Raw genomic sequence first — 25822 nt, forward strand, 5'->3', positions numbered from 1 at the left:
GAAGTTACTCTACAAAGATTGTGCTTCCAGATTATTCTATATTAATTATACTTCACTGTTTTGTCTGACCAGACTATTCTCTCTTTATCACAGTAACATGTATTTTGTTCTTTCCTTGGCAGAGAACATCCAAACCCATCCTAGGGTAAAGAACAAAATGCCAACAAGAATTTTGGAATGTAGTTAATCCCAGGCAGGTCTATTTTTAATTAAAATTTTATAAAAATTAAACCCTTATGTATTTTTTTTTAATAAAGCCATACTCCTCCAGAAATACAAAACACTGGGGGGTAGAAATAGTAACAATACTTGGCAAATAGATTAAAAAATCTTATACTTCCACCTATTCCTAACATCATCTAAGCTACTTTTAAGAGTAGATTTTTTTCATAATATTATTCTCTTTCCTGATGATCTGGGCTGTGCTAAGTTTTGGCCTGTAGCCTGAACAGCAATGTGACAGGGTATAACTGCTTAGGGGACATCAGTCACAACACAGAAGTCACATGCTGGCCAAGAGGGACATGAAAAAGAGAATATATGATGCTTTTGAAATGTCAGCTATATCTTTTTTTGTGCCTGTGGTATAAAACCCTTTCTCTATCTTTTTAAAATTCACCAGCTGTTAGGCAATTCTGCAATAAGTAAACAATTCCATGGTGAATTAGGCAATCGCATCTCTTTTGTGGAAAACTTTGGGTCTTTAGCTCTGTACATCTGTGGAGTCACAAAGTACTAGTATTTCATTTTCATGTTGAAACACTGTATTTTCAGCTTTGCAGACAATTACACTAAAGATTAAGTAATATCATGTAAATGTCTGGTAACACTAAAAAATCTTATCAGTCTGTTAATAAGCCAAAGCCTTCCATAATGTGATGTGCTATTGGAAAAAGAAACCAAGGGTGCACAGGAGGAATTAAGTCTTCAGGTTTTTGTTCCACTTAGTCAAAGTACAAGGTTTTCCTACAAATCCTGTATATTAAGTCCAGATGTTCATGGTTTTCCAGGTAGTGGCATCGTGCCACTTTTATTACAAAATGTTTAGTGATAAATAGAACAGAATGTAGAGGAGAGTCACATCTGAATTCAAACACAATGGGGTGACTTGTCTACTCACCCCTACTCCAACGCTTTTGCTGCAGTAAAATTCAGGTTTGACTGCTGATTTTCTACAGATTTATGATTCCTTGTGAGACACCCTCGGGGAGAGAAAATATGTCCCCAAGGCTGTATTTGTAGTCTGCTAAAAAACAAGAATCCTTGTCAAATCAAGAGCAATCAGTCAAGAGAGCTTCTAATCTGACAGTGAATAGAATATGCTGAATAAACACTGCACAACAAACTCACCAGTTTAACTCTTCCAAGAGGGATTTTTGAAAATGCTCTGTTACGCCAACCCTGATACCTATGAAATCAGCAATTGTAATTGGCATCATAACTAGGCCAACAATTGGTACTCCAAAAAAAAAGAGCCCTTCAACATTCAGGCAGTATTTTATAAATTTGAAATTGGAAATTTTAATTACACTAAGCTGTGGGCATAAAAGGCCCCACCACTGCTATGTGTTATTCTGATGCCGTGCCACAACTAGTGGCTGGTCAGGTAACAAGACAGATGAACCTCATACACTCCTTCAGGATGTCTGTTTCCAAATAGCAGGAAAGACTCACACTCTACAAACAAAAATGTCAAAAGACGGTTGTAAGAATCATAGAATATCCTGAGTTGGAAGAGACTCACAAGAATCACTGAAATTCAGCTCATGGCCCTGTATGGGAATGAAGATCTATGATACTTGTCTAAATGAGCATAATGAGCATATATGATCATGCACTACGCACAGGAATACACCAAGGAACACCGTTAGGGAAAGTTGCCAGCAGAGAAAGTCGAGGATTGAGGAATTTGACAAACCAAGAGGGAAATCAAGACTTGATGTTAGCTAACTATGTACTAGTTGCTGGACGCTTGTTTTTCTAGTCAGTTTTGTTTAGACACGTGAAAATCAGTGTCAACACACTTATTTATGTTGTAAATGAACTCTAATTGACAAATAGTTAGCTACAAATTTAGCTAAAGGGAAACAAAATGTGGTCTTGAGTATATTCACGGATAATCCCAGCCTTTTCTGTGGACATATTTGCCCACAGACTGTCTTAGGTCTGCAAAGCCACACAGCAGATCCTGTCTCTGGTCACAGAAAATCCCATAGGGAAAGGCTGCGGAAGCAGCCCCTGTCCCCTGTGGCATGCCGACATAAGAGAGGGGACTATGAACACCCTCGGGCAGATTAACAAACTCTGCCAACATGTGAAAGGCCAAGGTAAGGGGTCATTAGTCAGGACATTCAGAATCAGCATTTCTGTGGGCCTACCCAGATGGTCAAGTTTTCATACACGATCCAGCCCATGGCTAAAGCTGCCTTAGAAACAGAAATATCCCAAATTTTTCCATAGGCATATGGGAAGATTACAAGGGATATAAATTTATCACTGACCATCAGTCACTAAGTTTAGCTGCACACTTGCCTCTTCAAATGAAAAAAATGAATCTGCTACAGCAAGAAAATTTGTGTGCATGACAGCAAGGTAAAACAAGAATCCCCCGAAATCAAGAATAATAGGAAACCTGTTACAAAAATGTAATGGATATTGTGTATAAGTCAGTCATTTACGTATATAACACTAATACCAAATGCCCCTACAACTTTTGTCAGCATCTGATATTTACACAACTGTATCTTTTCTACAAAGCCCTGTTGTGTAGAGTTGCACACTACAACAACATTTTAAATATGCCATCCTTCTTCTGAAGTCTAATCATAAGGACCACACATGATACAGAATTTTGTTGTAAAGATATGATGATATTTTAATACGCACATACTTGAGCCCACACCATTTTATTATAGGATATGAGGGGTACCTTAGAAAGTTCCCTGAAATTATAGGATCCTTGCATAATTTTCTTTAATTACTTAGGTAAATACCATTCACATATTTTGTTTTAATATTATCAGATATAAACTGAATATTCTGATATAGATATTTAAAATTTTAGACAAATTTTTTAAAAAATCACAAAATATGCATTTGACTATTTCATTTCTGCAAGGTAATGTGGATCTTTTGTCGCATAATGAAAGCAAATTTTTGCCTGACTGAAGCCATTCTTCAGACAAACAGAAATATTTTTTTGAAAATAGACTATATATCTAAAAGCTCTCAGTTCAGTTCTGTTCATCTATCTTTGTATCTAGACACATATCTCTTGGAAATAGTCCTGAATAACAGAAGATGCATTAACTATGCAGTTACAGAAGTGATAGACAGCACCACATGAGTCTAACTGCGCTACTCCACAGAAATTTGGGGGTTTTTCTTACCTACAGATCTTGATGATGCAATAGGAAGTCTTCTCTACACCGTAAGAATGACATTTATTATGAAATAGATTTACCATTAAATCCTCCAAAAATTGGCTTTAATATTTTTAATATTCATTAACCATTAATGGAAAGAAGTAGTAGGACTTTGTTTTGGAAACATGTTTTTGATAATTGTCTAAAATTTGAGAGATTCTAAGTCTTTGGTAGTCTTTTCGTACTTGGATGAAATGAATGAGTAAGATTAAACAGTAATGAATAGAAAATTAGAAATTTCAAACATGATCCTTTTTGCTTGGGAAGTGACAATTAGAAGGGAAGTAAGAGAACAGAAGCCAAGAGTGGTATACAACAGGCAGTGAGATGCATTCAACATTTAGGATTACAGACAACCCCAAACGTCTAAGAGCAACAAAGCAGAGAATGAAGAAACATCCAGAATAGTGTAGTTGTGTTTATGCAACAAAACAAACATTGGCCAAAAATACAGGGATGTTAACATGAGAGACAGAATTGCCAGAAGCAGAAATTTGACAGACTTGATTAAGCTGCTGGTCCATCAAGCCTGTGCTCAGCCTGTAGCTGTGACCATTGCACAATAGTTCAGAGACAAACCTCCTCCAGTGCAACTGCACTAAATGATGCTGTACATTGTGGAAAGCATTCCTCTCAGTCCCTGTGGCAGTCATCCTACTTCCTGAAGCATGACATTAGATCACCTCATTTTAGCATACCTACCTACAGTTACTATTCCTTGTCATACAATCATTGAAAAATATCCAACTGCAGCTGCTGACTCTGTGATTGTCCGTGCTTTGCCAAGTTTGGAAGAGCAACGTTTAATCTTGAGGCATTTATGTACATTTCAGGGAGAGAGAACACATATAGTAAGAGATTTTTGCATGTGGATATGAGAAACATACATGAGAAAGGAAAACGAATAATTTAAGCAAGTATGAAACTGTTTCTTACAGACAAAAATTCAGCTAGATCCTGGATACTGTAGACATTAATGAACCAAACAGGACATACATATTTGGTTTAACTAGCAAGAAACAGAGATGCAAATTTTGAGTCAAATTATTTTATTATCCCCAGTACAGCATTTAAATTCCAGGAGGAAACAACTGCCATAGAGTAAGGAGTCACACTAAAACACTGTCTCTTTATATTACTAATTATCTTTTTATATATTCAAAGTGGAGTATTTCATTAAGCAACATGGTTTATGAGCTGTAGTTCGAATAGTAGCCATTTCTGTGTGTGAAAAACTCAGAAAGGTAGCAATAAATGGAAGCACGAGACTTGAACAATAGTGATATCATCCTAAACATTTCTACAATGATGATATCATTATAGAGTTTTTTACAATACTGCTCTGCTCCACTGTGCTATTTATCCACTTTCTTATATCCCTTCTTATCACAGTCTCCTCATGTCAGCCTCATTCCATTCATCTCTTCCCTTCTCACTTCTCTCCTGCCTTATCAAACTCTTATGTGTCTCTGCATGCCTCCTTTTTTTACCTTATCTTGTGTGTGAAAGCATTGGCTTCAGCACATTCAATCAAAAATGTGCTGAAAACCTAACCCACTGAAAAAAGTCATGGACTTAGTGTGTATTTTGCACCCCTTTTCTACTACATGCTGTGGCAGGGACATCTGACACTCTTTTGTACAATATAACGGGGCTATGTTATCAGTTGTTCCTTAAGTGCTACCATAGAATAAATTCATTGGCAATTTTCTGTATTTATTTTTGGCAGGCAACCTGAGAGACAAATTACCTACCTCCAAACACATATATAAATAAGCATAAACCATGCAGGTGTTTTCCTCCTCCCTGTCAGTGTATTTCAACTGCTGGGACATGCTGAACTTGTTTACCTTTTGAGAGATGCAGCCCAATTTACAGAGGAACACAGCCCTGAAACATGCTATATAATCCCCTCTCAAAAAAAATTTTTCAATATGAAGCAAATATAGGTCACTTTCTAACCAATCCCAAAGTGAATAAAAGATAACAGGAAATGCAAAAATGGTATCCATATGCAAGGAAGCACTTTAATAGTAAGTCCTTAAAATAAGGGAGTTTGCATAAGGTCTGTGCATTTACAGTCTTAAAAATATCACATAATTAGTTTTCAAAAGTCTTTACCAGGAGCCATGATTTTCAAATAACTAAATATGCCCATTTTCCTCTCTCCAAAGTGAGCCAGAATACTTCCAAGATACAGATAATGACAAGTGAAATAAGGTCCTATCCCTGTCTTATTAAAGTCTAAGCTGGAAGATAAATGTGTGGGAGCAGGTTGAGACCCTAAAGCATAAGTCTGACATAAGAAAGCAAATAATGTTTTCTATTGATCACAATATTATGAGACACTCCACCCTGATGTCCTCACATTTACAGAACCACAGATACCTCAAGAGCAGAGAGACTCACCCTTTTCTGATATTTAGTACACTTTTGACCACTAGAAATAAAAGTCTACATCTTTTAAATCACAGAGCAAGCTCTATTTGTTACTTTTCTCTAAACAGATATATTCCTGACTATTTCTACAATACTTTGCAAGGTGGAGAATGGTCTTTGCCAAAACATAGGTCAACTACTGTTACAACAATGTTGTCTTGATGTCAACATTAACCCCTTCTTGATCATTCTTATAAAAAATTTAGTATTTTAAAACATTGCATTTCCTCTTTGGTTTTGTCTAGTTTAAACTCCCTTCTGCTCTGTTTATTGTAAAGATTTATGCACCTTTGAACACTCAAAGTACTGCACGTGCTAAGCTTTGCTTTTCTAAAGCATAAAGCAAGGCTCTGTGAAAAGCTACACAAAATTTATTTTTCATTTGACTTTGATTTAAATATTAGAAATAGAGACTACTTCAGTTCTCACTCTTTTTCAGGCTTCACTGAAGGTGCTCCTATGTTCTTCCTTGAGGCTTAATTTTGTTCTCCTCAGAGAGGTCAATTATGTGGGCTTAAAGAAGTGGCAGAAATAACGGCATTGGGAAGCTGCCGAAATGTCAGGAGAAATCCTCAAAGGCTTTTTTTTCAGGTGAGAGTTGCTGGAGCGATAGAACAAATACACTTCTCAGCAACAGATATTGATGTTCTCTCTTTCATGAAGGCTGTGGCACAGACTGATAGCTTACTGCAACAGAAATGCTACCCCAACCAACACCCTTCCAACACCCTCAACACTGTGTACCATGGCAGATCAGAAAAACAAACCCCCACTTCACAAGATTATTCTGTTAAGCGAGTAGTGTGACATTCCCAATTCTGAAATACTTCGCAAAAAGTTGGGAAAACCTCTGAGAAATGCAACCATGTCTCTCCAGTACTTTCTACCTCCTTCCAGTGAGGTTCCCACAACCATACCCAGAAGACCTCTGGAGCCACAGTGCACTATGATGGAAGAGGGGACCAGGGAGGTCAGACCTGGCCCTGCAGGTTCAGTCATCTTTCAAAGCATCAGTCTTACTAAGAAACCATGCAGTGAGTTCCTGTGACTTTGATACCTGCTGCTGACAATACCACAGGTGTACTCTTTCCTCTCTGGTTTAGTCCACATCTCTGGTCTCAGAAAAGTGGCAGAAGAAATGGTGAAAGAGGAAACACAAAGAAGAAAACACAAGCAGGTTAAGGTGTTCTAGACAGGATTTTTCCTTGTCTAGATTTTGGATTTTCCCTTGTCTAGATTTTGGATTTTCCCTTTTCTCTTACTCTGATAGCCACAAATAAAAGGTAGTACCCTGCCAAACTGCTCCTATGATGAAAAAGGGAACCAGTAGCCCTTCCAAGCACTCCCATATATATCCAATAATTCTGGAGAAAAGTCCATTGATATAACCCCAGAAGACTCTCACATCACCATCGCAGGAAAACAGGAATTATAAAATTGACTAACATATTATAGGTTTTAACTCTGAATTCATCCTGTTAAAATAGCAGGAAATCCTAGAAGCAAAACAAAACCTGCAGCCCCCTGGAAGTTGAACTAATGAACCACTTGCAAAGGGAGTTGATCAAAATTAACATCAAACCCAGCAAAAGCTTCTGCCAAGTACTGCACTGCCATCTTCCTGCTGCAGGCAATACCTGTTCCCCATGGAGAACCCCTGCAGTTGTGCTCCCTTTCTCAGTGTCTAGAGCCAGTTTCATTCCTTTTGATTTTGACAAGACAAAACCTGGAAATGAAACCTCATCTTGCTCACCCTTTCCAAAGGAAGAAAGGAATAAGGCATAATTTTTGACTTTTAACATATGAAGTCCGTAACTATTACGTCAAAAATCTCGCTGAGATGGCTCTTTGTGGAAAAATCCAGATTCTCAAACTAGCTTTCACAGTTATTAAGTCAGTCATAAATATTAAATTATTCACAGTTCATTAAACCATCTAAAATAAATTTCAACTAATTTTTAAAATTCTCATTGCTCACTAGCATACATGCAGAACTGGGAAGCTGCTAGTAGATAAATATATGCTATTTATGACTAGATATATATTGATATACAGATATAAGTATATGTAAATATACACACACAGAAAAATAAAGTTGGATGCAGAAATCCAAAGCTTCAAGCCAGGTGAACTTAATGGATAGTCTTTCAGTGAACTAACCCTTAAAAGATCAAGGAAAAACACAACATGAAAAGGCTATTGTTCTCATATTTCATATGATAGAAAATAATGAATTATGGCATTACAATAATTACTTTAAACACGTAGAAAAAATCAGGTTATGATTTTGGAAAAAAATTTGGAAAATTTATCTCAGGAATTTTGCAAAACCCTATCAAACTCCAAAGATTTTGCTTCTCCTTTATTTGACAAGACTTTGATAGTGTATGTTAGAGACCCTGGCTCAATCAATTCCCAAATGACAGAATACAAATCTCACTTGCTGCAGCGCAGGCAAAATAGGTATGAAAAGCTCTTGAGACTGATCTTCCCACACAATGTGCTGCCCTCCTGTTTCTCTTCTAAGAAATACTGACATAACACTCTTCTATGAAGTTTCTGCACATTTTTCTCGTTCTAATTCTGAGAAATAGTTGAAAAAAATTTTAAATATGCCAGAATAAAGGGGGGAAGAAAAGGAGAGACTCTCAAACTGATGCAACCAACCATTAAAAAAGGCAAGAAACAATGTAAATTCACATTTGATAATCTGTATGTGAAACTGGTCTGTCACTGTACCTTCTTTTTCTTCTTCAAGAACACACAGCAACTTCACACATAATACCTTTCCTGTCGGTGCTGTTGCTTAATTAGTCAACATGATGTGAACCTTATTATAAAAATAATTGAGTTGGGGCCTTCAGTTTCTGAAGAGAGGCATCAACATGTGGGCTATTCTCACAAGATATGGGTTCCATATACTGTGAATATGAATGTGACAGGAAGAAGGGACACCAAGCCGTGCTGCGGAGGACTATACAGAACTTCAGTTTCAACTTATACTAAAAGTGCTACTTAGTCTACAGAGCATGCTTCCATTTTTTAAATCCTTATAAGAAATTGGTAATAAATATAAATATGTGCACATTTTAACGATCATTCCCATTATGCAGCAGTCTTTTTCAATGATGGAAGTTGGCATACGAAACTTAGAAATCTTTCTTCTCCCATCCTCTCCCAAATAGCCAAGGGAAAAACGTGTGACATGCAAGACAGAATTGCATTTATGTGCAACAGATACACAGATGTGAAAAACAAAAAGACAAAAAATCCACCAAGACAGTAACAGAAAGTGATTGGTTAAAAATATTTTTCTGCAAATGATGATATATAATTCTTCATCTTGATCCTCAGGGGAAGACAGACTTCTCTCTGATGCTTTGTCATTTTATATTCAAATGCATTAGTCTTTAAGGTGAAAGCAGGCAATTGCTGAGACAAAAATGTATTATCAGTGTTGTCAATACATTAATATGAAACAATCAAACCTGTATAGGTACTTTAATATGAACAATCAAACCAGCATTGATGTTTTGAAACCACTATCTTTAAATTTTTTGATCAAATATTATTATTTTTCTATTTGGCAAGGGTTTAAGTTGAAAATCATTTTGTAGACATAACAAAACTATGTCTTCCATTGTGTTTTCTAATATGTCAAATTTGTCATTTAATGGGCCAGCCACTCATCTTTCATTTTCTGCACAAGGAAGAGTAAGCAGTACATTATAAAAACATTCATTTCCTTGCCTTGCTCAGCTTCATTTAACTTGAACCATTTCCAGAATAATACATAAATACAGTGCCTATCACAATTTGTTCATGTGTGGTCCCCCTTCAGAATTAACCATCAGGAAACTGCACATTTTCTGAAATTTGTATTTCCTTCTGGAGTACTAAGAACTTACTACAGGAACAGTGCTGGGCAAGAATGTATTCTTCAGTGTGCCAACACATTAAAAAATGCTGCTCATGCCATGATCCAGAAATGAACTTCTCACACAATGAGATGGAACTGGAAAGCCAGTAATTAATTTTCTCTAATAGCTCGAGGTTTTTCCTTCTAGTTTTCTTCCTTCTGATAGCAAATACTGCATGTTTTCCTGTGATAGAATTTTTATTTTGAATAAATGCAAAAAAAATGTAGATCATACTGCTGGAATTTCAGCAGTTTCCAGCAGGCATTTTCTGAGAAGGAATTTTCTCTTTGTCTTGACATTGACATTCAAGATTAGTTCCATTTTTTCTTCCTAATTAGCTTTTCCAAGACAATTGTATGTTTGAAACAAACAGAATACTTTCCCTCAGGGCATCAGAAACTTAATCTTTCTAATTTCCTTTCAATAGACACTGAAAACAAAGAAGTGTGTTGTAACTCAGTTGGGAATTAAGAACCATGTGACATAAAAAAATGGGAAAAGCACTATGTACATAAATTTAACACAGATATCAATAAAAATATAGTAATGAAAAATCCTTTAAGCCACCTTGTTAATACCTGACAGAACTGCCTGTTCACATTAAAGTAGCTTTGCCTTTTAAAGGAAGTTAGGGCACTAAATTTACACAAAACTGAGGAATTTTATATTCACAACAACGCACTGAGTGATTAGCATTAAATCATTGAAATATCATAAACAGTCTGAGATCTTTCCAGTCACTTTATCCAGCAGCCTTCTTTGTACTCAAAAGTTTTTTTTTAAACTTTGATCATTCCACAAAGATAATAGTCCCTCACAGAGCTCTTTATTTTCCTTACATTTGATATAAAAAAATCAATAATGCTAAGCATACAGTTACAAGATTATGGTGATAAACCATAAGACTGTTAATGACCTTCTAGATGGAAGCTGCACTCATAAATCTCATCAATAAAAGTAATGGTTAGAGCAGTTTTTGGATTCCGATCAACAAGCCACTAAGAAAATAACTGCAGGTCTCTATTTAAAAATTTTGGAGAATTGAATTGAAAATTCTAATCTTTGTGGCATATGGCACTCTACCAGTATAGCCTACCAGGAAAAGAGCTCTATGGTATGTTTTTTTAGGATTGTTAACATGCAGACTTTCATACGTCGTACACAGTAATTTCTAGTGTATCCCATCTGGAGATAAGGCTGCACACAACCCCGGTGTGTGTAACATACAGACATTGTGAACTCCTTAAAAGTGGACACGCGTCTCATTCCTGTGTAGATTTCAAGTTCAGCTGTGCCTCTTAAACAGAGTCCAGCAAAATACTTACTGATGTGTAGAGGAAACCTTCTCCATTTAGGGCTATATACAACCCAGTCTTTACACCCTGGATAGCGACAACTCGAAGTCCCACTGGTATAAGGTTGAATAAAGCTGTGAAGGAAAAGCATGACCAGATATAAATATGCTACGGTTAATACAATATTCAAATAAACATAATTAGCAAAAAGAAAAAAAAATAGTTCCTCTATAATTTTTTAATGCTTTTAAAATTAGACTCACTCAGAAAATCTTGCTTCTCTGATTCTGGCAAGTAGCTCTGTATTTTCTTGGGCATTTTTAAGGTTTTGGTTAAGAGGTGTCCTCATTAAAGACTGATGTCAAGGGGTCTGTGATTTAAATTTTCTTTTTTCTTTGCTTTTGTGAATGATATATTTGATAGAAGCAGTAAGACACTGGTGTCAGGTAATGAAAAAGGCTTATCATAGTTCATCAAAGCACTGAAATATGTGCCTGACTCTAAATGTGCATAAATGTTATTGAACTGAATACAGAACTTGGCATAATAATAAGAAAATAGTTAGAAAACCACCTAATAACAAATACCCTAGAAATACTATATACTTCTGTAGTAATCAAAACAGCCACAACTTTGATTACTGTCTGAAAAAAGACCAGTGTGAAGAGTGGGAGTTTACCAGCCTCACCACAGAAAAACACAACTTGTTTAAGTAGGTGGCAGGAACCAATTCTTCTAAAACTTATGCCAGCACACACCTATACTAAGTTTACTGACTCATGCTAGAAAATGAGATGCAAAGCACACATCAGTCTTGGAGCAAAATACCTCGGTGAGACAGCGCTCATGCTAAATGTTTTTCCACTGTGGATGAGCCAGGGGCACCCAAGTCCTTGGATGAAAACCAAAAGCACAACATATGCAGTGGGGACTATGGTTCTATCAAGTCAGGTCTCAGGAACACAGTAACACCTACAATGAGTTCCTCAAAATTTAAGAAGGACATCCATAGGTGTGACCAAAAAGTATCCTGTATGAGGCTATCTGTAATCAGAATGCCAGAGCTAGAGCCCAAATCAAGAGAAGAAGGATAATTTAATTGCAGTGGATAAACACATTTCTCAAGGTGTGAAAATTCCTGTTTGGTCAAAGGACAAAAATCCACAGTTTGTTTATGATGAAGATGATCAAGTCTTTACAACTGAGAAAAAACCATAGGTTAACTATTAGAAAGATAGGAGTTTATAAAAAAAAAAGAGACACCTTTCCTTCGGCATTGTCATGCAGAAAAAGAATGTGTAACATTAGATCATTTTAGGAACACACAAAGCCAACATAAAGCTAGGAATTGTAGCAGAGTACTTCCCAGAGCAGTAGAAAGAAAAATATATTCAAAAGAGCTCTAGAAGAACTGAAAACAATTTGGCAGGTTTACAAAGAAAATAAAAGAGATTATAAGAATTAGCACAAATAAACAGCATTTTAATTTCTGTCATTTCCAAAATTCTCCATTACACTAGGATATTACAGTGCTGTTTACTAAAAAATATTTGGTACAGACAAGGTTCCCTCTCTAATAGGTGTAAAACAGTGAAATATGGCACTCACAGAAAAGATATCCTAAGAGTATATAGGCTAAACACTGCACGGCTTGAGGGCTTTTAGTTCAATAAAATTTGGGAGCTAAAATTATTTATAAAGTCATTACCCTCGAAACAATGTCAAAACCAGCAAAATCACTGCTGTGGGTTGTGGAGGGGGAGAATTGAGCTTGGGTTTTTTCCTAGAAGAAAAGAAATTTCAGGAGGAAACCTGCACAGGAACACCATGCTAAAGGAGTGAAGAAACAATTGAGGGGACACCAGGAAGGAAAAGCAAACAATACTTGTATAAAGAAAAGAAGTGAACACAAAAGACAAGTCAGCCATGAGAACTAGGTCAGCTAATGAAAAATAACTCCAAGTCACAGTGGTTCAGTCAAAACTTCTGGATGCTAGATATTATTTTCTGTATTACAAATAAAAATAAAGCACCAAAGCTAGAAAAAAAAAGAAAAAAATCCAACCACCACTGAACAAGAATTACAGGCCTGTAACACATCAGTGTTTAATGCAGCCTATAAAGCTACTGAAGTGGCTTATAGTTGCTGGTGAATTTAGAAAGCACTGTGGAGGGCTTGTAATATATCTTTTACTGCCACCAAATTTTAATTGGAGATTTTCAGAGCTCCTGTAATTAGTCTAAACCCTTAAAATTTTAGAGTGCGAATTGCTGCAATTCTGCACACACAGAATATTCAATAAGTTTCACAAAATCTTTCAGGCTTGAGTAAAACTAGGGAGGCCAGCCTACATTCAGCTATTGATTGACAAATATTCAGCAATGTGTTTCATACTGAGGTCAGCAAAACATGCACCAGTAAGGCACAGCATGTGGTTTTAATGTACTTTGAAGCTGGACAAAAGAAAATCAATTTCCTCCAGAACCTGACTGCACAGTACCCTTCACTGAGCAAGATTTTATTGTTCAATTACACATTTCAAACATTCTTAGGATTCACCTGTGCTATCCCTCATTCTAGTAAAAACCTGCTCTGAGAAAAGCAGAAAGCCTTCCAGAGTCTGCTGGCATTCCAGTTCTGCACAGCCAAACCTATATTCTTACCTGAGGGCGTTGTTAAAAAGAGCCATGTCCCTTGCTCCCTTCTATCTTTAAGGAAATGATCCGAAACCAAAACCTGGGGTGTGGGGAGTGAGGTCCCTGAACATCTTTATGTGCCTAAAGCCAGTTCAATGAGTCCACAGATGAGTCGAGAGAGGGGGAACCCTCCAACAGCCCAGGAAATATAGCTGTGCCTGGTGCTCAGTGTTCCCATGCTGCATGCTTAAGTAGAAAGCCTGGCAATTCCAAATGTAAGAAAGATGTGGGAACATCAGGGAAACCAAGGGAACCGATTGGCAAAAATGGTCCAAGTAAAACCCCTTCTCCTCTTCAGTGCTGTGCGCACTCCCTTAGCTTTGCATTGTAGTCTATCTAAACCACAGCCATAAAGCATTTGGGTTCTCCTCCTTTTCCTAAGCCTGCAAGCCTACTCCCACCGCAAGAATATCAGAAAATGAGAGTGGGGACAGTTAGCAGGAACAACTTGCATGAAAAAGGATTATTGGTTTAGGTTTCATGGAGGAGACTTGCAGGAACGCCCGATCTGAGTTGGATTCTAATCCTCAAAAAGTTTTAGCAAAAGTTTGAGTCCACTTTTTTTTTATAAGCAGTCACTCCTTTCTTGAGCAAAACACAAAACCGCCACATAACTTTTTCCTTCTCTTGTGTTATACCAACACAGTCCATTAACTTGAAATCTGAAATGCCTGAATTCAGATATTTCCATGTGCTCGTGAAAGTCTATTGAGGTACAGCTGACTTGTAGCTACAAGAAAATTGCTATTACAGCTCCCTGTTTTTCTCAAGATCTTGCTATAAACCGATGGCTTAAGAGTTACAAACTTGCAGCCTCTTCTGCATGCACACTGCCCTCGTGACAGTTAACAAAACTTTCCACAGCACCAAATGTCCAATCAGATCAAAGTAACCATTTCTTTAATTTATTTTCATCTGCAGGCCCACAGACAAAAATGACAACTCCAGCAAAACATCTTTTAGATTGGCAATGACTGCAAGGAGGTTGCTGTTGAGAGGTTTGTCCATGCATTTCTTATGGAGCAAACCCATTCCACCTGCCTGATGTTACAGAAGACATAATTAAAACTTTTTCTGAGCATGACTGAACATTGACCCTATCAGACTAAGATTATGCCAGTGGGAGAAACAGGCTTATCTAACTCCCAGAGGTGGTGTAAATAGATGATTAAATGCCTGTATAATTCTTTGAAGACAAACTTGAGTAAAAACCAGTGCAAGTATCAGGCGGCAGATATTTCAGTGCAGTAATCCAAAATTAACATTCATTAATCCAAATTTAACAGCACTGCAGGTGTTTTTTTCCTAATCTTTATGTGCTTTATTTCTATCTAATTATCTCCTTTACCTTTCAAGGGTGCTGTAAAGATTATTTTATGAGTATCTTCAAACCAAAATATGATAGTGGTAGGTATTTTATAAAGACATTAAAAAGTTAATACTTCCACATTCAATTTGGAAGATATAAATGGACCATTAGAAGCATGCATTCATTAAAAGATGAAAATAAAGAAATGTTAAATGGTTTTTTAAAAGGATTTCTTGAAGAGCAACAATACCAGGTACGAAGCACCACAAAGGAGGTAAAGCATGTTGCAGCATCATAAAAGATGTGCACAGTACAGCCAAATCAAAGTTTCTTGGATAAGGTTCACTTTCTTATTTATCAGTTTATGAAATAAGACTACCAATGAGTACTGCTCTTTCAATTAGAGAATATTATAAACATGGTATAAACACGACTGAAATTTCATAAGAGGCACAAATTGCAACATTTGACGGTTCCTATGAAGGAAAGTATAATCTATGTTGCATTTTTTCAGTGATTGTTGCCTGAGATACACTCTAGGTGAATTAAAACAAGTGATAGAGCTGCAAGATTCAGGGTTTCAATCTCAGAAATTAGAGTTGGAATTTTCTGTTTCTCAAATTAATTAGTCTTCCTACTAAACCTACCCTTCATTCATGAGACAAAACTTTGAAGATAGACCAAAGCCTAAAAATGAGCTGGTGTAGGTGGGGAGGACAGGAGGAGAATGTAATGCTTGTTACTACAAGCACACATGAAAATAGCTTCTATTTCTTTATGAGTTCTGTGTAGTAGCTTGTGTTTCCTAAGTAATAATGATGAGGCCAGTGAAGCAAGTTGCATTTGCACCTGTAAAATCCAGGAAAATCAGTGTGAGATAATGACAGCTACACTGAGTAGGACCTCAGTAACCACAGCTACAGCTTTAACTACAGTTGCTCCTGCCCTTTGCTGCAAGCAAGACACAAAAGCAAACCAGAAACTGTAAGGCATTAGAGAAAATAAAAAAAAACAAAACTAAAACAAGATATCTCTGAGAGCAGGGCAAAAAAAAAATACAGACTGTACACACAAGATTGTTTGGCTAACAGCCTTGATTTGGTGAAGTGATTTAAGGAAACTCAGCACCATTAAGCAATAGGTGCATTTATTACCATTGTTTCATGAAACATCATTAACTCAGAAAAGTTATAAAAAGATATTACAGCAATGAACTGAAACCTGTTGGTCTGTTTAGGCTGGATTCTAATATCATGGCCATCAACATGAGCAGATGAAAGTACATTCAGGGATGCAATTACATGTCACATCTTTCTTCCTTTTTCATGCAAGCATTTGCGCACAGTGATAACAACACTAAAAGTATTGCCATCTCTCTCTGCAGTCTTTAGCCTTTACTCAAACTGGGACAATGAGCAGCTTACTAAAACCACTGGTACAACTCATTTTGACTTCAGATGGAAGCAAAGAGTCACATTAAAGAGACTACTGAGAAGCTTTAAAACCACCTTAGTCTTAGTTTGAGCTACCTCTCTATAACACTGTGACTCCAAAAGTGTGTAACTTATGTTTACTGACATACATATAAAATGAGTACAAAATGATATAGGCACTTGAGGGAGTTTTAATTTCAAGTACACCTCTAACTGCTTGACACAGAATACATGGCAGCAGCACAAAAAGTAGCAGCATGACTAAGCTTCAAACAGTTTCTTGCTGAAGACAAAAAAGAAATTGCATCTTTTTTCTCTCCCTCACTCCTCGCTCCCTCTGGCTTCTCTGACACCCAGTTACTCAGTGGGCTCTCTTCAGGGACGGTGAATAGTGCAGAAGACAGGTGGAAGGCTGGCAGAGATGCACACCCTTTGGCAGTCTGTATTTCTTTTTTTTTTATGAAATACACTTTAAATTGAAGTCATCCTCATTATCCAGGTAAATATTCTATCTGTCCTACAGACAGCTAATACATGTCCATCCCTTCACCCACTGAGCACATTAAATAGGCAGCCTGCAAGCACCACAGTCAGAAGCAGGATTTTCTCCGTTGGGCAGCTGCCAAAACTTCTTCACTTGTAAGCCTCAGACAGAAATTATCATGCTAAGAAGCTCACAAAATAAAATATCAAAATACTAGAAATTCTATCCATGAGAAAATTATTGTTTTAAAGTGAGAGAAGGAAAAACAACATATGCTGCAATAAACAAAAGCAATAGAAAAAAAATTAAACAGGAAATGAAAGGAAACAGAGTGGAAAGGGAAAAAACTAACAGCGCAAAAGAAACAAACACATATTCATACATTAATGAATATACCAAGTAGATAAATCTTTTTGGCTCTTAATATAGTGTTGATACATATATACCAGCAAAATTTCCAATGGAGACTGTAGGCCTTCCTGGCAAACACAGTAATCTTGCATTCTTCTGTTCTAAACTGTCTTTAATAAAAAATATTGGAAAATTGGACTAGTTAAGAAAAAAAAAAATCACACCACTGAAAGACAGAAAAAAATGACTTTATGGAAAAAAAACCAAAACCCCACACCTTTATAGCCAGAAAATAATTTTGGAGAAAATCAAATTATCTAACAATATTTATACAAAATACTGCTATATGAAATTTGGTTGAGTTTTGAGAAGTTCAATATTTCAGAATATTTATGATATAGATTATTCATTCTGCATTTTGGTAAAACAAGAACAAGGGAGATAGGCATAGAGATGGAAAACCAGAAATGCACAGAAGAGGGGAGAGAAAGAGTAAATAAAAAAAGAGGACAATTTGTGAAGCTGACAACACCAAAAACAGAAAAGTAAGGCACTGCGGTCTAGCTTTGTAAAGGCTCCAAATCCATAGAGATCTAAGAGTTAAAAAACCTCTCAGAAATAACAATAAAACATTAGAAAATTGTTGCAGTCATACACACCTTCTCGCTGAAGCTGAAAATAAGAGAGATGGGCAGAGGGAGAGAGATACGCACTTATACCCTAAGACAGTTCTGAGACCTCATCTAGGCAAAGCTTCTAAAAAAGTGATAATAATCTTGTCTTGCTTAAGGTCTTAGTATGTACTTCAGTACAGAAGTGGGGATGACAGATGGACACATTGAGGGAAGAAAAGAATTAAGGATGGGGGTGGGATGGGGAGGGCAAAGGAGGGAAACAAAAATACTTGGAAAACAAGCAGAGAGATACACAACAAAATATATTATCTAATTTTTCTCAGTTAGAAAAAAACCAAAACAAACAACAAAAGATGATCATGCGATGTGCTGATGAAAGGTGTTATAAATGACAGCTGTGCATCAATTAAAATCAAGACCTTACCAATGTAAAGCCGAAACCCCAAATACCTTAATTTTTGCAGCCTAATTCCAACATTTTTAAGGAAACTAAGGGGTTATTTATGTGTGCATAACAAGAAGATAAATATTGTGTATTAAAAGTGCTTAAAATAAAATTCAAGATGACACAGAAATGTTACTTAAATATGTCATGATAATTAAAATAAACAAAATACAAATCATATGTTTCTAGAGTAAGAATAGGTTTGTTTAATTACCATTTGCAGCTAAGTTATCAAACATATATATGCTCATTGAATGAAAATATGTGGCAGTATCATAGGAAAAGCATACCAAAGCAGCAGCCCACATGGCCTTTAAAGACCTCTTTTGTTTGGAATATTTTTAAAAACTGCCACTGTTGCAGTCTCTGCAGTGGCAGAAAATCTCTTAACATCATTGGAATTCTTGCTGGTGGAGGGACTGTAGGATTTTTAGCCCCAGAATTTTTAGTACCTTCAGCAAGGTAATTTAGCATGTGTTTTATTAAGGACTTTGACAGTTTAGCATACATTTATTTGCTTGTAAATTCAGATTTTTCAGGGAAATTTAGTTTCCATCTCTTGTTATTTCATTGTTATTTATTGGAATATAAGAAATTTATGTTAGATAAAGAGCTTTAATTAAAAAAATTCTTTTATTATAATTTTACCACTTTCATAAAATTACCAGAAGACATTCATTGGCCTAAATATCTCCCTCCTAAGGTGCATGAGCACTTATGCCTTCCCCTTCAGAGGCAGAACATTTAGGCCAATGTCCTGCATGAGCCATGCTGGTGGTCATCAGCTGGTGGTGGTTCAAACAGACAGAACCCTCCTCTTTGGAACAAAACACATTCAGAACCCCTCCAAAGGCATTAACATGGTGCCTGTGCATACACATTCGAGCGATGCGATCTGCGTGTGCGATTAAGACATTCCCCTGGGGCAGTCACTTACTAGAATTACTGCTGTCATCCTTGGTTCCATCGAGACTTCCATCGGGGTGCATTTGCAAGTAGTAGCCTTGCCTGCAATATAACCTGGTCACTATACCCTTGAGCTGGGGATCTGAAAGACAAACATATTTTGTCACTTGCCTCAAAACTTTTTCCAAGAGTTATCCCTACTTCTCTCACTGTAGGAGGAAGTTTGGTGAAGCAGCAATGCTGTCTTAAAAGTAAGTACTACAATAGGATGTGTGCTGATGGAGATCGAGAAAAATCTCTCTGCAGAGTGTTGTTAGCTCAGTTCTGTGTCCTGTTCTCTGCCTCCAACATCCTTGATTATCATTAATACAGGTGAAAGAGAAAAAAAAGAACACCCCAAATACCCACAGTCAAAAGCTTAAACCATATTAAGCCCTGCAAAAAAATTTTAGACTTCAGCAACAAGTATAGCCCATTACAGAAACTAACAAAACATTTGAAAAACCTTACTCGATTCATATATGTTAGCAACTTATTGTACTGCACGTAAGTTTTAGGGAAACTGGGTTGAAAAGACCTGTTTCCTTTCCTATCAAAAGTGGTAAACCTATCTGGTATAATTTACAACAGTACCATCTGAAGTTCCCAAAATATTTTAACCAAACTAGAAGCAGATTCAAGTCACCTGCCCTCTCCCACCCCCAGGGAATAACACCCACAATCAGGGCAAGACATAACCCATGTTCAATAGAAGGAAAAAGCTGAAAAACTTCTCAGTAAGCTAAAGCTACAAGAAATCCAGGTAGCTGAACAACGAAGGTACTCCATTAAATACGCTGCATTCATGAAAATTGCCAAGAATTGGGCAGGGAGTGCCGAGTCACAAAGTTTTTGATTCACAGCATAGATGTTGCCTTACCAAATCACAAACTGAGCTGTTGTAAAAGTGATTCAGAGAAAGAAGACATCACATCTTCAAAAAAATCAACAGAACTACCTCTGTGTGATATCAGTATTAATATTGTCAAACATTAACTATTAGGCCCAGTTCCAGGCCGCCAGTACATAAATTTGTGAGAAGGTTGGCATTAAAAGCATCTATATCATATCATGCTTAGCCCTGCTGTAATGCATTAAATTCATAAATACTTTGATACAGATATGTAATAAAATAAACGTGAACTTTGAAGGAAGACAGAAAGTATTTTCATGCAACCCTGTGGCCAGAATACAAAATTTGTGTATAATTGCTCTCACAATTAATCATGCTGAGTTACTTAGAGTATCCTAAGGGGATGTGAAAATAAACAGTAATAAACAAAACTGCCTCTAAGTGGTATGTACTGAAATTTCTATAGAGATTCAGTCCTATGAAATTATCCTGCAAATGTTTTTATTGAATATCCAAATTACGAAGTCATATTAAACAATAAGCCCATCTAAATTAAAAATAGAAGATTAAACTGTAAATATACTAAAAACTGTTACTATAAACAGTAACACCATAAGACTTCTGAGGCATGGAAATAAATAATTTAACAACTGAAGATCAACATATAAGCATATTACAACTTAATTTTTTAAAATTTATTTTAACTGCAAATTTTGCTTTCTGGTAATTTTTACATTTGCATAAGTTTGTCTTTATATATGAATACTCAGAAACAAATATTTTTAAAATTTTTAAACATGCTAAACTGTAATTCATTTGAATGTACTGTCTCCATCAACTTCATCAGGTAATTCAAAAGTATTTTCATAACTTAAAAATGAAAAGTGAGTTCCTCTTACATAGGCACTATTCCTGTCAAAGTAGGCTTTCAATGTGTACTTTCAAACTGACATGCTTGGTTAACACTTATTAAAAAGGCATCTTTAAAGACTAAATAAAAGTATAGTAAAAATATTATTAAAACTAGATCTTTAAAAATTATTTACAGGAAAAACATCAGCATTTTGAAAAACACTTTCTGTTCCCAAGGAATCATGAATAAGTGATTTTTTATCGACCCTTTCTAGTGCAAAGTTTCATAGGAAGGCAAAGTACAGTCAACTCACTGTCACCAGCTGTTTACATCTACTGCTTCAAGGGAAAAACGTCAAACTTAGAAGTCGCTTTCAAAGTTGTTCTTTATACTCATTCCATTCATTTTTCTAAATTGACAAATTAAATCTACTTTCTAATGATCATTTGTCTGTTTTCATCAAAAGCATTATTTAACCTGCTTTACCAGTTATCCAAAATGATATTTGAATGAAAGTGAAATGACACATCAACCTTGATGCAAGTCATAATAAGACTGCTCCATACAGCTTCAAGGTAAATATCTCCAAGATGAAGCAGACAATCCTGTCAGGCAAGAAGTTTATCTCTTCCCCTTGCAGAAAGATAAATTACTTTTTCAGACCCTTTTTGAGACACCTGAGCAGCAAGCAGAGAAGAGAAATCTGCTAGTCCCTGTATTTCCGTATCATTTTATCTACCCTTTGTCTCTTAATAATATTACAGGAACAGTCTTAGCTTCAGGTGATTTACAAATGAGTTTCTCAAATGCTTGTTGACCACACTTTTTAATTCTTTTTTCTTTTTGCTGTCTGCTGGACAGCAGTAGTGAGCAGCAATGCCCAGAAACAACAGCAGAAGATTGGTGCTGCCTGTCCACAAGTGTTCTGGGTGTGTTACCTTTTTAATTCTCACCACAGTGATGCAGACAGACAGACAGAGCAGCATTTATTCTTACCCTTTAGCCCCCACACTCGCTTTTATCTTCCCATATGTGAAAGAAAGATAATGGCAAGAAAATACAGTAAAAAAATAAACCACAAACAAACAGAAGGAGAGCATACAACCTCACCTAAGAGCTCCCAGCTCCCATGATTTTATTATAGAAGTTTTGCTACTAGTTCTCTTAAAATCCCAGCTGCTGCAGTGAGGTTATTTTGTGAACAATGTAATTTCTATTTAATTTTAAACACCTTGATTTCAGGGGAAATGAAACTAAAAAAAGCAAACTTCACCATGCATCAAAAATTAAGAGACAGTTCAACATCTCCTAATGATTTTTAAGCAATCTTATTTTGCACCTTGACTTCTGAGGTTGAACAGTTCAGCATGACATTTCAGCAATGTCCTACGTTGGGAAAAATTATTCTGACTTGTTGTTATTAAAGGTTGTCTCTTAAAATTCAAAGCTATACTGAATGGACAAAGCAACAACTCTTCAAGACTCTCTTTCACAGCAATCTGTGTGACAGCAGCCACTTGCAGCCCACTTTTCTTGCTTTTTTTTCCTTGTCAGTGGTGATGACAAGGATGGATGATTGCAGTTAGCATGAACACTCTGTCAGTAGCTTTTCTGATGTCCTCAACAAAGGCAGAGTTTAATTAAGATGTCTTCTCTCTCAAATAGTGGCTACAAAAATGGCTTTGGCATTAACTCACGACAGGCTGAGTGCAACTCTTGCTCTAGAAAAATTATGACACTTTATGTTTTGAATTGTGAATATTTTCTGTTCACAGAGAGAATGGCTTTAGCATGTACTTTCCCACTCCAACACACTGCCAGAACAGATTTAGAAACTACAGATTTAAAATAAACAAGGGGAAAAAAAATCATTAAATATGAGTGTTAAGACATAGACGAACTTAAAATGCTAAAAGAACAGTGGCGAATATGCCTATTGTATATTTAAAAAATTAGTCCCTTAGCATCCACTGGAGTTTTAATTTTTCGTTTTTACCAGAGGAAGGCTTTTTTTTACTGTCATTATTTATTTCCTCCCTCCTCTGTGCAAAGATCCTAAATAAAAGCCTGCTGACAAGCAAATGCTTGATGGGGGGGGGAGTCTCACATCAACTCACATTCTTATGGAGAATAAACTGCAGTATCCAGTCATCTACCAGTCTCTCACAAAATGAGTTGCTCAGTGGGCCAAGTAAAAGCCAGTATTTAGAAGTACATTCTGCTCAGATAGCAGAGCATCAAACTCATGATAACAACTGGTAACCCAGGTCCTTCATGTTTTACTTGTCCTTTATTCTTCACAATTCCATCCTGCAGTTCTCACTTTTGGATATTTCAGTGCTAAAAGTACCACTCACATTGGTCCAGGAAAAAAATAGAGCACCTTTTTCTTTAAGATTTATGGTACGCTGATAGTTACCATGACTTGGCTGTCATATCTTGCTTGCTGATGTTATGGTCAGCTTTTGTTAGGAATCTTCTCCCTCATCTATTAAGCTGTATTGAAATATAAAAAAACCCCAACATATGTATTCAGATTTTAAAAACAAAGTAAACCCCCCAAAATCCTGCAACCAGCAGATTTCTTTGGAAGCTGGAAAGTAAAATACCCACCCAAAGTCCAGAGTGTTTCATTCCCTCCAGACACATCTTCTCATTAGTTTGTAAGCCCTGGGAAGTGCAAAAGGGCTTCCTGACTTCTCGCACAAGAGTACTCTAACAGTAGTGTGTGTGCAGGGTGTGCTGGACTGGAATTCTTGCCATGTCTCTTGCTAAAGCATCTCTAGTTTATAAATAATTAACTACCCCCCTGCAGGCACCTTAGACCCCATCCACTATACCAGAGTTCAAGACATCTTCAACCCCTCACTGACTTCTGCACAGAAACCTATTGTTGCTTCAATGTCTGGATACTTTTTAAAACTTCAAACTTGTCTCTGTAGTGCTTAGTATTTCAGAAACTTTCCACTAAGCAATTCAACTCTGGAAGCAGGGAAAAAATGCCATGTAAAAATTACATTTTCTTTTTTGGATTATCATTTCAGGTATTTCAGTTCCTGCTGTAATGCTTTTCCCAGTTTCCAAAAGTCATCTTCTTCTCAAGCATATTGCTTATGTTCAATTTCAACAGTACTCAAACAGGTACAGTTGTTATAGATTATAACACTACATTTTGCCTTGTTTTTGGCAAGCCTTACATCGTCATTCCAGCACATAAAGTGCAGGGTCCTCTGAAATGTGTGTTACACAATCATAAAGGCAAGCTTCCTGAAGCAAGTACATTGCCAATGGGGAATTCAAAATACAGAACTTTGTACTTCATTTAAAGGTGATAAAATCCTAAATAGGCATCTGAAACCATCCTTCATTATTAAAGCCTTCAGCTGTTCCAGTGATACAGCTCTTACATTCAAAATCTTTATACACTCCTTAACTCCTTTATTAGACTGTCCTATCACCTGGTGTCTCAATGTTTCCAAGTTTCTGATCGTGTTTTTACTTTCTCTCATTGTTAATAGGAAATGATAAAATATGGACATTTATTTTATATGTTATTATTTTATTTTAGTGCTCTCTCATTTTAATAATTTTTTCAGTATCTCACAATGTGCATCAGAAAACTAAAATTTAATTAAAAACTTGAAAGAAAAATATTTTTGAAAGAAAGTTTTGCTCTATTCAGGGCAGAAGAGAAAAGCACATAATGTGAACTCAGAAAAGCAATAGCTTCCATTATTCCCTGTTCCCATAAGTAATAATAGTACTTGTTCTGAAACGAGGTGGCTTTCTCTTTGCTCACTTATTTTTCCGTTCTCATGATGATTACAGGGCACTCAACTTTGGTGTTTATTTTTAACTCTACTTTTTGTCCATTTATGTCTCACATCACAAGCTCATCTCCTGCAGAACCTCACTTTGAGAGCGCGGTTAAAAGACAGAAAGTCCTCCTACGTTCCTGCTCTGTCATTGTCATTGGCACTGGCACTTCCACAGCATTTATGAAATTTCTCAGTAAACTATGAAAGCAGGTTGGAGTTCTGAAAAATGGTTGCTTTTCTTGAAAGCCCCCTTTGTGCTGGTATCCTTGCCTTTGTGTTGAAAATGTTTTTATGTTAACTGCAAAATGCGCTCCCTTCCATTTGTGGGCACTGACATTTTGGCTCTGGGTCTCACAGTGCATTTCAAACTACATAAGACTTGTTTCTTGCTATATGGTTTTACTTGAACAAATTTGATCATCCATAGAGTTACAGGAACTTGGCTTCTAGCTGGGATAATCTATATCTGTTCAGATTTACAAGGTGATTGGATTTAATATACTTGTCTACAGCATAATAATTAACAGCCTCCTTTACCAGACATATTATTTTTGGAGTGTATTTGCTGGAAAGGGAAGAAGTTTAGGTTGTTCAGAAATCACTTTGTTCCAAAATCACAATTTACATGGCCATGGTAGTTTAATTTTAGTAAATTCATTTAATAATTTCCATTTATCTTCCTACTGGACACATTGTATAATTCTAATGGTTCTGATCTTGCAACACATGGATTTGTTGGGAAATTCCTGCCTGAACACTGCCTTCCACTTTTGACCCATGTTTCTCCTACTACACTAAAATTCAATGATCTCCACTTTCTTAATATCTAAATGATATCTAAGCTTAAGTTATACACAGGAATATGGAGAAAAAGCTGGTCTCTACTTCCAAGCTTACTTAGATAGCATCAGTCACAGTTT

The 25822-nt window shown here is 36.4% G+C and overlaps 1 protein-coding gene across 1 annotated transcript in view; it reads right to left on the minus strand.

Annotated features, from left to right (window-relative positions):
* Positions 1-9422: 9422 nt before the first annotated feature.
* LOC103611781 (fibroblast growth factor 14) overlaps positions 9423-25822 on the minus strand; it is a 318317-nt gene continuing 301917 nt past the window's right edge. The window contains exons 2-3 of the mRNA XM_008629348.2: positions 19371-19481; positions 9423-11213 (exon numbers count right to left, since the gene is read on the minus strand). Coding sequence (XP_008627570.2) covers positions 11083-11213; positions 19371-19481 — 242 coding nt within the window. The 3' untranslated portion in view covers positions 9423-11082. The remainder of the gene's footprint in view (positions 11214-19370; positions 19482-25822) is intronic.

The sequence above is a fragment of the Corvus brachyrhynchos genome, unplaced genomic scaffold (assembly GCF_000691975.1).
Source record: "Corvus brachyrhynchos isolate BGI_N302 unplaced genomic scaffold, ASM69197v1 scaffold92, whole genome shotgun sequence".
NCBI lineage: Eukaryota > Metazoa > Chordata > Aves > Passeriformes > Corvidae > Corvus > Corvus brachyrhynchos.